The sequence below is a fragment of the Salmo salar genome, chromosome 09 (assembly GCF_965601325.2).
Source record: "Salmo salar chromosome 09, fSalSal1, whole genome shotgun sequence".
Lineage (NCBI taxonomy): Eukaryota > Metazoa > Chordata > Actinopteri > Salmoniformes > Salmonidae > Salmo > Salmo salar.
This window is the reverse complement of record NC_138299.1, coordinates 122,853,503-122,866,057: the sequence shown is the minus strand read 5'-3', so window position 1 is coordinate 122,866,057 and position 12,555 is coordinate 122,853,503. Positions and strand designations below refer to the sequence as shown.

Below are 12,555 nucleotides of genomic sequence, written 5' to 3'. Positions count from 1 at the left end.
GGGACACACCCCTAGAGGTGTGATTAGTTTAAATCCAACATACTGCAGGTGTTGAGGCCTGCAGAGATCAATCTGTTTACATGGATGAGGAAGCTGGGTCAGTGAAATGTGAACTCAGGAATGAGACGAGAAGCAGAGCCAAAGACGAGAGAAGACGCTCCGTCCTTTCCAAGAAGATGCATTAAATCACTCCTGGGTTTAACTTCTCCACTGTGTGTTTTTTAATCTGAAGAAGACATGATTTCATTGTACACAGACACAAACACAAGGCTCAAATCAAACAAAGCTCCCTTAGATCTTTTGAAAGATTGCTTTGTTTGTAGTGATGCATGTGACATAGGGTGGTGATGCTCTACCTTTGGCTGGAACAGCAAGTTGGTTTGCCACGACAATACAAGACACGAAATCAAGTAGTAGTCAAGAAGACATTTGTTATGTTGTAAATGTCAACAGCCTTGGTATAAAAAAAAAACTATGTCGAGGTCGCCACTGAAACAATACAATTTCACTATACACATCATCAGAAACGATTATGGTGATTCGGTCCACATTCCCACAGAGCTGGAGGCCTCAGGCCTCCAGTGGATATCTATTTTGCAGACAGTGTTTTTGCTGCTTTTGTGAATGAGTAGCAGTGGATGCTGGGGGTTGTAAAGGGAAACTCTGTTTTCCTCATTAGTCCAAATTGGAGACATACCGTACCAGTCAAAAGTTTGGACACACCTACTTATTCAAGTGATTTTAGTTTATTTTTTACTATTTTCTACTTTGTATAATGATAGTGAATACATTAAAACTATGAAATAACATATGGAATCATGTAGTAAGCAAAAAAGTTGGAAACAAATCAAAATGTTTTTTATATTTGAGATTCTTCAAAGTAGCCACCCTTTGACTTGATGCCAACTTTGCACGCTCTTGGCATTCTCTCAACCAGCTTCATGAGGTAGTCACCTGGAATGCATTTCAATTAACAAGTGTGCCTTGTTAAAAGTTAATTTGTGGAATTTCTTTCCTTCTTAATGCATTTGAGGCAATCAGTTGTGTTGTGATAAGGTAGGGGTGGTAAAAGACCAAGTCCATATTATGGCAAGAACAGCTCAAATAAGCAAAGAGAAACGACAGTCCATCATTGCTTTAGGACATGAAGGTCAGTCAATGCGGGAACATTTCAAGAACTTTGAAAGTTTCTTCAAGTGCAGTCGCAAAAACCATCAAGCGCTATGATGAAACTGGCTCTCATGAGGACCACCACAGGAAAGGAAGACCCAGAGTTACCTCTGCTGCAGAAGATACGTTCATTAGAGTTAACTGCACCTCAGATTGCAGCCCAAATAAATGCTTCACAGAGTTCAAGTAACAGACACATCTCAACATCAACTGTTCAGAGGAGACTGCGTGAATCAGGCCTTCATGGTTGAATTTCTGCAAAGAAACCACTACTAAAGGACACCAATAATAAGAAGAGACTTGCTTGGGCCAAGAAACACGATCAATGGACATTAGACTGGTGGAAATCTGTCCTTAGTCTGAGTCCAAATTTGAGATTTTTGGTTACAATCGCTGTGTCTTTGAAAGATGCAGATTAGGTGAACGGATGATCTCCGCATGTGTGGTTCCCACTGTGAAGCATGGAGGAGGTGGTGTGATGGTGCTTTTCTGGTGACACTGTCAGTGATTTATTTATAATTCAAGGCACACTAAACCAGCATTGCTACCACAGAATTCTGCAGCGATTCGCCACACAGACGGAAGCGATCTGGTTTGCGCTTAGTGGGACAATCATTTATTTTCAACAGGACAATGACCCAAAACACACCTCCAGGTTGTGTAAGGGCTATTTGACCAAGAAGGAGAGTGATGGAGTGCTGCATCAGGTGACCTGGCCTCCACAATCCCCTGACCTCAACCAAATTGAGATTGGTTTGGGATGAATTGGACCACAGAGTGAAGGAAAAGCAGCCAACAAATGCTCTGCATTCATGGGAACTCCTTCAAGACTGTTGGAAAACAGCTGGTTGAGAGAATGCCAAGAGTGTGCAAAGCTGTCATCAAGGCAAAGGGTGGCTCCTTTTGAAGAATCTCAAATATAACATATATTTTGATTTGTTAAACACTACATGATTCCATATGTGTTATTTCATAGTTTTGATGTCTTCACTATTATTCTACAATGTAGAAAATAGTAAAAATTAAGAGAAACCCTGGAATGAGTAGGTGTGTCAACTTTTGACTGGTACTGTAGCCTGTACACAGCTAGACAATGCTCCTCAAATATATAAAAACCTGACTTTTTAAGTGACTGGTCTCAGTGCAGTAATTGAATCACTACACAAGGCAATATGTTGTACACATGAAATAACTAAAATTGCAGTATTGTATACATGAAATAACATGGAAATTGATGTCTTTTTAACCAACTTCAACAATGCTACAAGACGACTCTGACGAGGCACATAAACCCAAAGTGGGTCGTGACATGTCAGAGTAAATGACTTTTTAGAGTTAGAATAGTAGAATATACAAGGTGTAATTTCAGACGTTTGGTTGTGTCAGTCACTGACAGTCACTCCAATTACCACTGTCAGCTAACAATGTTTAGAATGTTAAGTTAGTCTAGCCATAGATTTTGTTAGTCACTTTCACTCATCATATTAACATGTACAATTTGAATTGCAGGAAATTAGCTTTAAATCTGCAAAGATTTCTTTCTGCCCCATGGAAAAATCTGTAGTATTTCACGGAACTTGCTTTAAAACTGCAATATTGTCTCTATGTCCCATTGCAAAATGCTGGCGAGAGGGGGGCCACAAAAAAAGGTGGCATGTTTTCACGAGCATGGGTTCCAGGAAAACAGATTTTTTTCATTTGGGTCCTAGGCTGAAAAAGTTGAAGAACCCCTGAACTATTATATGAATGATGAACATTAAAGTTTCCAACAGCAGTCATCCACCAATGACTTTCTAATTTTGGCAAAAGACTTATGGAGACTAAAAGCTTTATTTTTCATTTCAGAGCATAAAGATGTATTTCTTTCACAGGCAATCCTCCTGCATGCCTTCAAGGGCTGTTTGGTCTCTTTCCATTAATCATTTTGACCTTTGTCTGCATAATTAACGATTTTGAAAATGAAATACTAGGACCACTTGTAGAAACCACATCTCTTTACCACACACACACACACACACACACACACACACACACACACACACACACACACACACCGCTGCTCGCTCCATTTGCAGTACAGTATTAGTTCCACTATGATTAACAGTAGATTTTATTTGGATAACAGTTCCACCTGCTGACTATCATGGGTAACTCCACCTGTTAATTGTAATAGAAGGCTGCTTTTACCTTCTGCAAACTTAAGGGTTGCCTCTATCAGTTGAGGCTACAAAATATTGTCACCACTGGATTAAGTGTGGGCTTTTTATTTGTTTACTAAAGGTTCAATTAGCTGCCAAATTAAATATTGATGATGAATAAAATACGATCTGGTCTACAGCACAAAATGATAAGTCTTCATATTTTTGTCAACTTCTTTTTCATATTATAAACTGTGTGGTTCCAGCCCTGAATGCTGATTGGCTAACAGCCGTGGTATATGAGACCGTATACCATGGCTATGACAAAACATGTATTTTTACTGCTCTAATTACTTTAGTAACCAGTTTATAATAGCAATAAGGCACCTCAGGGTTGTTTGTGGTATATGGCCAATATACGACGGCTAATGCTGTATCCAGGCACTCCGATGTGTCGTGCATAAGAACAGCCCTTATCCGTGGTATATTGGCCATATACCACACCCCCTCGTGCCTTATTGCTTAACTGTACTCTATATAAACCCCTGGGCTGGCACTGAGCCAACCCTCTCAATCATTTGGAAAGGTGCCATTTGGAAAGGTGCCCTGATTCTAACACCTGCACTGCATCAGGTGGACCAAACTAAGCGCCACAGACACTCTGCACCTGTGGCCCACATGCTGGGCTAACCCAGGCCTCTGACTGGAGACTGGCACTTCAAAGCCAGCAAACTGAGAGGAGGAGGAAATGAAGGAGTTGAGAAGGGACTAAATGGCATAAGCTGGTGATGCGGTAAATCAAGGCAGTGCACAGTAAAGAGAAGTCAGAAACTCACGTAAGAGGTTGCCAGCGCACAGTGTAATATTTCTTGGTCTCTGGGTTGGTGGTGCTGGCTGGTGTCCCCTCTGTCCTCCATGCAGCTGTGGTCTCAGCAGGCACTGGGGTGGTGGTGGTGGGGATGACGGTGGATGGTGGGAGGGTGATGGTTGGTGCTGAGGTGGTGGTGGTGCTGACCATGGGGCTGGTGGGGCGCAGTAAGGCCCAGGGAAGGCCTACGAGGCCGTAGGTCACGCTTGCAAACTCACAGCGGGCCCCGTAGAAGCCCGTTCTGCATTCACATGTGTTGAGCTGCCTGCACACGGCTCCGTTGTGGCAGCGTGGAAGGCACCTTGCTTCAAGTGAGGGGAGAGAGAGGAGGAGAATGTTAATTAAACAAGAACAGTGGACTGTGCTTGAGAGGGCTAAGAGACCTGAGCAGAAACTGAAGCGTAAGAGGATAACTGGTTTGACCAGCACAATCTCAATAAAAACTCAGTAGGACAAACAGCTTAATGTGCATTGTAACTTAACAAGGAAAACAGCCAATGGTGAAACTGTCAAGAATTCACTCCCCTGAAATAAACTAAGGAATGAAAAGGGGAGAGGAGGGAGAGAGCCATGGTCCTGGATACAGGGAGGGGGCATTCATGCATACACAATGCAAAGTTTATGGGCTCCGTGCTCCTCCAGGCCCCCACCCCTGGCCCCTAGCTCTTGATTTCTCCCATCATCCCTGGCTGGGCGTCATTGTGCCCGGGCCGAACCCCCTGGAGTGCTCCAGTAATGGCCCATTGGCCACAGACAACAACAGCGTATCCCAAACCCAGCAGCTTACCACAAATCTCCTGGCTGCCTCTATGAATATCAACAGCGATGGGCACCGCTTACTGACATTGTTTCAGGAGTTGTGCACGGAAACACTTTTTCTCCATGGATTTTTTTCGCATGAAGGCTGGCACAATGTGCTCAAACAGAAGTGAGACTCAAAGTGCACAGTGGACTGAATTTAACTAAGGGCTCTATTCAATCAGACCGGCTTTAGCCGACATCCGCATAGCGGTTGTTTTGGCGGTGCCGGAGGTGGAACTGCGCAAGGGCTGTCAAACGCACAAGCGGCTCCTGGCATTATACCTAATGTGGATATTGCTATTGGCTGCACTGAGTCGCATTAAGAGAAATCCCATGCAGTCTTGTTTAAAAGATGGAACACTGGAATGTGAGGTGTATCTACACCTCCATTAGGATGATAGAAACCCTCATTATTTAGTTTCATGATTTTCAATTCGAGAGTAATATTTCTATATAGCCTAGGCCTACATTTTCTCGTCCTGAACTTCTAACGCGAGTGAGACAGGTGTTGTTTCATGACAATGATCACAAGAGCAGCTGCTCACTGATTTGACAGCTCCAATGCAGTTCCACCTCCGACAATGCCAAAACATCAGCTATGTGGGTGTCGGCTATCACCGGTTAACGCTTGATCTGATTGAAGTGGAAGCAGATTTAGGCCTAGATTCAGAGTTTTCTTCTCAGTGTGGCTATTATCTTGTACTAAACCTTAGAGGGGGAAAGGAAGTATGGGTGTATATTTGTGTGTGTGCTTGCGCCTGTGTGTGTGCGTGCATGAATGAATGTGTGAGATTCAAAGTGAGTTTGGGCTTCCTGACAGAGTGCAGAGCTGTGCTATGCAGAAATGCTGAGCCAGGTTGTTTTGACATGACACTGGCCCTTTAAATCCTCTGGGTCAAGTGGTTGGATCAAGTAAAGATGTTCAAATCCATATAAACAAGGCTTATGGAGGTGTGAATTATAATGATAACACCACAGAGATGTGTTGGAGACGGACATGAATAGGAGCTCTTCCTTTCTTCAAAGGTCCTGACCTCTTCTCCGTGTACAGCATGGTGTGTAGACAAAGCAGGGCCTGTATTCATAAAGCGTCTCAGTTACATTGCTGATCTAGAATCAGTTCTGGCTTTTAGATCATAATTAATATGATTATATGGACAAGGGGGTATCTACATCCTAGATCAGCACTCCTACTCTGAGACACTTGAAGAATATGGGCCCAGGCCTGTCAGGGGTTTAGCTAAAGGCTTGCTGGTCCAGGGTCAAATCCAGGTTTGGCCACCATCACAGACCACTATGGCTGTGTTTACACAGGCAGCCCAATTCTGTTATTTTTTTCCCCACTAATTGGTCTTTTGACCAATCACATCAGATCTTTTTCAGAGCTGATCTGATTGGTCAAATATCAGAATTGGGCTGCCTGTGTTGATGCAGCATAAGACAGGCTCTCTAAGACCAGAGGTGCTCAACACTATCAACACATGACATATTCACTTTTATAACCTATTGAAACACATCGATAACCGGACACTTTTTGCTACACCCTGCAAGCCTACAGGTGTCCTATTTTAATTTGATCTATCTGTTGTTGCAGATAATTTTCCAGTGGGAAATGAAAATTGTAGTGTATTTGAGGTTTAAAACAGTCAAATTAAGATATATCTGTAAACTGTGTAGGTCTTGACCGGAATTCATATTTGCCATCCACACCCCCACCATAATCAGAAAATGATGATACAATGAAATCATTCATGCTCCAGATGTCTGACTGAGTGAAATGGGAGAAAACACAGGTTGGACTGGGTTCTGCTGATGTTGGATGGATGTGATTACAACTTCCAGCTGGGTGGAGAGAACATTCCATTGTCCTATAGAGCATGATTGATGCTCTCTCGCTCCTTATTAAACCAACTATTAACAGCTTGCCGTTTATATACAGTACTGGGAATAGACCATTCACAAGTACCATGATCGGGACTGTCATAAAGGCCAAAAATCTAAGGGGGCACAAAGTACATGAGGATGGCTGGGGGGTGGTTCGGAGGGGGGCTAGGCCTGAAATATGTCTTTTTTTTCTTCTTTTTTTCTCTTTTTTTAAGAAACAAAAAATATGCTTCTCTTCTTCTCTGATAAAATCTGGGTAAAATAATGAATGGTAGTCAGTATATTTAGTTATTGCTTGCTTTTCTAATGTCTACCAACCTTGCCAGCAGGCATGCAAGCTAAGATGGTGATAGACAAGCTAGCTACTCTAACTTGATTGACAGCCTGAAATGGCTTCTTGGTAGCTAGTTGTGAGGTTGGGAGATAGGATTCCAATCTTGGCTTGCTAAAGCCAGCTTCATAAAATTGCTAGGTGGCTAGTAATATTACAGAGTTTTTATATATTATTTTTAACAGGAAAAATCTGCAGGGGCACGTGCCCCTGTGCCCCCTATGGGCATGACACCACTGGCTGTCATGGTGGTATAAGGACAGCCATCTCTACTGTATAAGGCGGATTCTTGCAAGAAAAGAACTGATTCATGCATAAAATGTTATTTGTCACATGCGCTGAATATACCGTGAAATGCTTACTTAGAAGCCTTTGACCAACAATGCAGTTTAAGAAATAGAGTTAAGAAAATATTTACTAAATAAACTAAGTAAAAAATTCTAAATAAAATGGAATATCATGAATAGCCAAGTCTATGATACGGTATGACAAGATCTTTATATCATATTTCCACAACAATGTGGGACAACATTACACATAATGGAAGGGCTGACAGTCCTGCTATGCTTGGAGAAAGGTCAGTAAAGATGAAAAACTTACGTTTGGTGCATTTCTGAGTCTTGGGTGAAAGGGTCCATCCGTGGCAGCACCTGTTTCCACATACATTAGGCCTGCAGAGAGCATGGGAGACAGACATACAGCATGTTAAAGATAGCTGAGTCTACAGGAATCTGAGCAGGATGAGATCCCTGCAGCAGTCAGGGGTGGACTGGGACCAAAAATTGCCCTGGCATTTCTAACACTGGACAATTTTTCCCTTAAGGCCCCCACACGGGCCCTTTTTTCCCCTCAAGGGCACCACAATAGCCCATGTTGTTCCTTGGAGCCACCATTATTAGCCAGATAACGATAACTTTGCACGAGAAATCCAAGTTAGACAGGCCTACTCGGCTAAAAATGGATCAGCCCATCTGGCATTTGCTGAAATGCCAATGGCAAGTCTGCCCTTGGCAGCAGTTATCACAGTACATAGGTTACGCTGTCATAAATTAAGATTATGCTTAAAGACAGGAACCCCACACACTCAAATCACAGACACTACTGCTTTATAACAGTTCAAGGTCATGAATACAAAATAAATCACTTCATTTGATCACAAAAGGATCTAAACACAGCCCTATTTTCACAACTCCCTGTATATTCATAAAAAACTACTTGGGCCTCCAGAAATGTACTGTTGCTTCAGTGTGAAACAATGAATACCTCCTTGTCTTTACACTTGCCTTTGGACGTAACAGATTCAGGGTGTTTAAAACAGGAGCTATGAATATGAATGAGGGGCCATGGTGTGGTTGCCCTGGGTGAGAAGGGCCTCTGTCCATCCCGTGCACAATGGATGACAGATATTGTGTTCCCACACTGGTCTGGCCATATGTCTGTCTCTGGGCCAGCCGCTTGGCCACTCTCCTTCACAGATTGGGTAAACAAAACTGGATTAAGGGTCCTCCGCAGCGTCTCGTTTCTGGGGCACCCGCCTGTTTATCCAGGGGGCTTCTGGGAGAAGAGGCAATTAGCACACCAACACAAGCAAGGGTGACGACTCCCACTTCAAAGTGACAGCTCAGCGTGACCCGCGCCACCGAGCTCCCCTTAAACCGCTTTTGTGGGATTTGCTAATTAGTTACAGTTTCCTGGCTTTATTGTGTGTTTGCATATAGTGGGCCAGGAGCCTCTTCCAACAGGGACTGAGTGGGGGTCTGCAAAGGAGCAGAGGTAGGGCCCCTATTCAAACCCAGCAGTGAACTGACCCAAAGGAAGGTGAGCCTGTCTGGGAGACTGGGAATAACATTTAACCCCAGGCCAAGTTGGAGGCTAATTCAGCAGATTTCACTGCCAAAACAGACTTTACCAGACCGTTGTTGCACCGGAATTACTCCAACATCACCACTAAATTGCTGCTCTTTCAGTTTGGACACCATCATGAAGGATTTTTTTTAATTGACCAGCAACATCCGATCTCAACAAAATATGTGCCAACTTCCTAACCAAACCCAAACACCTAAACAGGACTGTGATAGGCATAGCATCTCTGACTGACAGTTCGCTTGCAATGCCAGGGTTGTGGGTTCGATTCCCACGGGGGACCAGTATGTAAATGTGTGCACTCATTACGGTAAGTCGCTCTGGATAAGAGTGTCTGCTAAATGACTAAAAATGTAGATACCAGCTAGTGGATGTGTCAACTTTTGCACATGGCCTCATTTAACAGATAGGGCGTGGGTCACATGACGAAGGGGTCAGCTGGCGATGGGGTGAGGGTCGTTCATTCAGTGTGGTCTGTGCCTCGTCCTGACAAGCTGAATACAGAAACCACTGAGACAAATAGGGAGTTGTCAGCAGTGGTGATTACGGAAAACGACTGCCTGTTTTGTCTCTAGTCGGCTCTTAACACGGTGCTGACACTGCTCTAACACAGTAGAAGAATCCCCAGGCCCTGTGCTTACAGAACTAAGTGGGACCTGTCGTCTGGGTGGAGGAGCCACCCCCCATTAAGAGCCTGCATACTCACACTGCTCCCGTCCACTGCCACAGGCCATCCATCTTTCTATCTTGACCGTTTTCGTCCGGTGACTAAGCACCGATTCTGAGGTGCCTGACTCTTAGACTTGGGCTTTCTATCCTCTCATCTTCGAGGAGTTATTCTAAAAGGCTCAGACTGAATGCTGACTCCTTAGTTCTAGGGTCTCTCTGCTCTGGAGCGGGACTAATGTTCTGGAACACGAGAGAGTCGAAGCCTCTGTATTGCGGCATGTAATGTGTTAGTGACTATAGCCTGCCGTACCGTACTAGCACCTCGTAATACTGCGATGTTTCAGAGGAGCTCTGTGGCTGTGAATAAAAAAGGCTCACACAAAGAGAGCCTTAGTTACAGTCACACACTATGGGCTCGCTGCAGCTCCGCCAAGTCAATTCATGCTCTTGTTCTAGCAGAGTTCAGGAATTTCTTCCCACTTCCCTCCACTTCACCCCCTTAGAGCAGATCAATAATATATTTGACCCTCTTTTAAATGACGTGGGCTGCTAAAGATCCTCATCAAAGAGGCTTTGAAGCGATGCCAGTTTCTGGGGAAGGTCTGTCGCTCCGTTCAATCCCCTAAGCCTGGGTTGAACTGCTGAACCGCCACTCTGTGGCCGTCTAGCGTGACTAACCTGAACGCAAACTCCCCTCGTCCACCCTCCAGTGACTGTGAAAGTTCTCCCATTTACCCCCTCGGGCCCAGCCTGCACCCTCACCCCAGAGCCCCCTGAGCGGAACGACGACAGTGTTTATTTTGGGCATTCATTGAGGCTCCTTCTGTGCATTGGGGCTAAATAGAGCAGAGTGGGACTGTCGTGGCCCACAAAGAGAAATGGCCTGTTGGTGATACTAGTACACACAACTAATTTACCTCAATTAGTGAAATGTTTTTTCACTGAATGAAAACATGAGTTGAGGCATTCAAATAATCCAAATTAGGCGGTCTGGAAAAAGGGAAGTAATGATTCATCCTATTCATTGCTTAGAGAGCTTGTACACGGTTCTATGCACATGACCAGAAGTACTGTAATGTGCCAATGCAATGGGATAATCAAAATTCCTCCCCTAGCTTTAATTATCAACATTTCCTCTGCAGGTCAGGGGAATACTTCACCGGATGATAAATGTGTTGAGTCTCTAACCTGGCCAAAATTCAGAAAGTGGCAAACTCCATTAACTGTTTGTTGTGCATGAAGTGCCATTTCCCAGTCGGGTGTGATTTGACTTTGGGTCCATTTATCACTTGTTGTCATGCACTTGATACAAAGGTGCAGTTAAGTCACCGTATACATTGATAACTCTTATGTCAAATAGAAGAATTTCACACATTCCATGAGGGACTAGTGCAAGCATACATACCTGTGTACATTTTTGGGATGTAAAAACATTGACATTGGATTGTGGTCTACCACTTTGATGGATAATTTAAACAGATAGCTTTAAGTAGGGTACTCATCAGGATTTTTTTTTTTACTTCAAAGCATTCTGTTCTGTAGTATGATTTTCCATAGGGAAATAATTGACAAGATATTAGACAAAATAATAAACTCCCAAATATTTACTGTCTTAATCAAAATGTTCATGAAGCAGTCAAATGACAAAGGACACTGAAACATGGACTGATTATGTATACTATAGGCTACGTTATGTAGCTATTGTAAAACACCTGTTTTTTGACTGTCGGGTCCGGAGTTGTAGGCTGTAGTACCATTTTTAAATCGCACATTTATCACTAGGCTACTCACCCGTTTAACTGTAGTGTCACATTAGTTGCGTATTTCCAGTGTTTCTTTCCATTAAAATGGAACTGTTTCTGTTTTAATGTGGGTTTTGAAGTCGTTGGCATCCTCCACTGAGTGTGATAAACCTGATAATTAACGGTCGTATGGTGGTACCCGCCCGCAATTCTCCGCTGCGTCTCGTGTACTCCTTTATGGGCTGAATTCCTCACTAGTGTCCCAGATGATTTCGAAAATGTAAGAAATAAAATTAATGCCACCCCAAGAAGGAATAAGTGAGCACATCTCCTGCTTGACATCTTTAGAGGTCTCGTCTGCGTTACACATCGACCCTATAAATAATCCAAGAGTAACGGAATTGCCAGGAAATGTTTAAAACAAAAATAAAATGTTGATACTAAAAAATATAACACATTTTATGCAATAATTGAGCCAAAACAAAATCATATAAAATTAGAGCACATATGTCTTAGTTTTGCATGTTTTTGCAAATGCAATTAATAGGCTAGATGATCTCCTTTTCAAATAGAAAATAAACTGGTTTAAAGTTCGGTTTAAAAACTTCAAGCCAATTGGATAGGAGTTCTAAACTATAAGAACAGCACAGCCAATCAGATATGTGTAGGACCCGTGCATAGAAACGGAAATAGAGGGGTGACCACTACAGCCTACAGAAGAGTCTGCCTGTATCTAGGCTACCAGCATCCTCGAGGCAGGACGTTTGACAATAATGCAATTTGCAACAGCACACTCAAATAATTACAATAAGATTCAATAAGCAATTGATTTATTCATTTTTGTCATTTAGCAGACTCTCGTATCCAGAGCGATTTACAGGAGAATTTACTATTAAATAAAATAAAATGTTATTGGTCACATACACATATTTTGCGGATGTTATCGTAGGTGCAGCGAAATGCTCGTGTTTCTACCTCCAAAAGTGCAGTAATAACTAACAATACAAAACAATACACACTAATCCCAAAAATAAAAAGAAAGGAATTAAAAAATATCAGGACAAGCAATGTCAGAGTCCGGAATATAAA

General features: G+C 43.0%; 1 protein-coding gene across 3 annotated transcripts in view; it reads right to left on the bottom strand.

Annotated features, from left to right (window-relative positions):
• The window catches only part of LOC106612711 (latent-transforming growth factor beta-binding protein 4), a 79,321-nt gene extending 67,282 nt beyond the window's left edge, over positions 1–12,039 (bottom strand). For 2 of the 3 annotated variants that reach the window (XM_014214144.3, XM_014214146.3), the window contains exons 1-3: positions 11,516–12,039; positions 7,793–7,863; positions 4,145–4,481 (exon numbers count right to left, since the gene is read on the bottom strand). In XM_014214144.3, the coding sequence (XP_014069619.3) occupies positions 4,145–4,481; positions 7,793–7,863; positions 11,516–11,808 (701 nt within the window). In that variant the 5' untranslated portion in view covers positions 11,809–12,039. The remainder of the gene's footprint in view (positions 1–4,144; positions 4,482–7,792; positions 7,864–11,515) is intronic. The other variant, XM_014214145.3, reaches the window with a different exon arrangement.
• Positions 12,040–12,555: the final 516 nt, after the last annotated feature.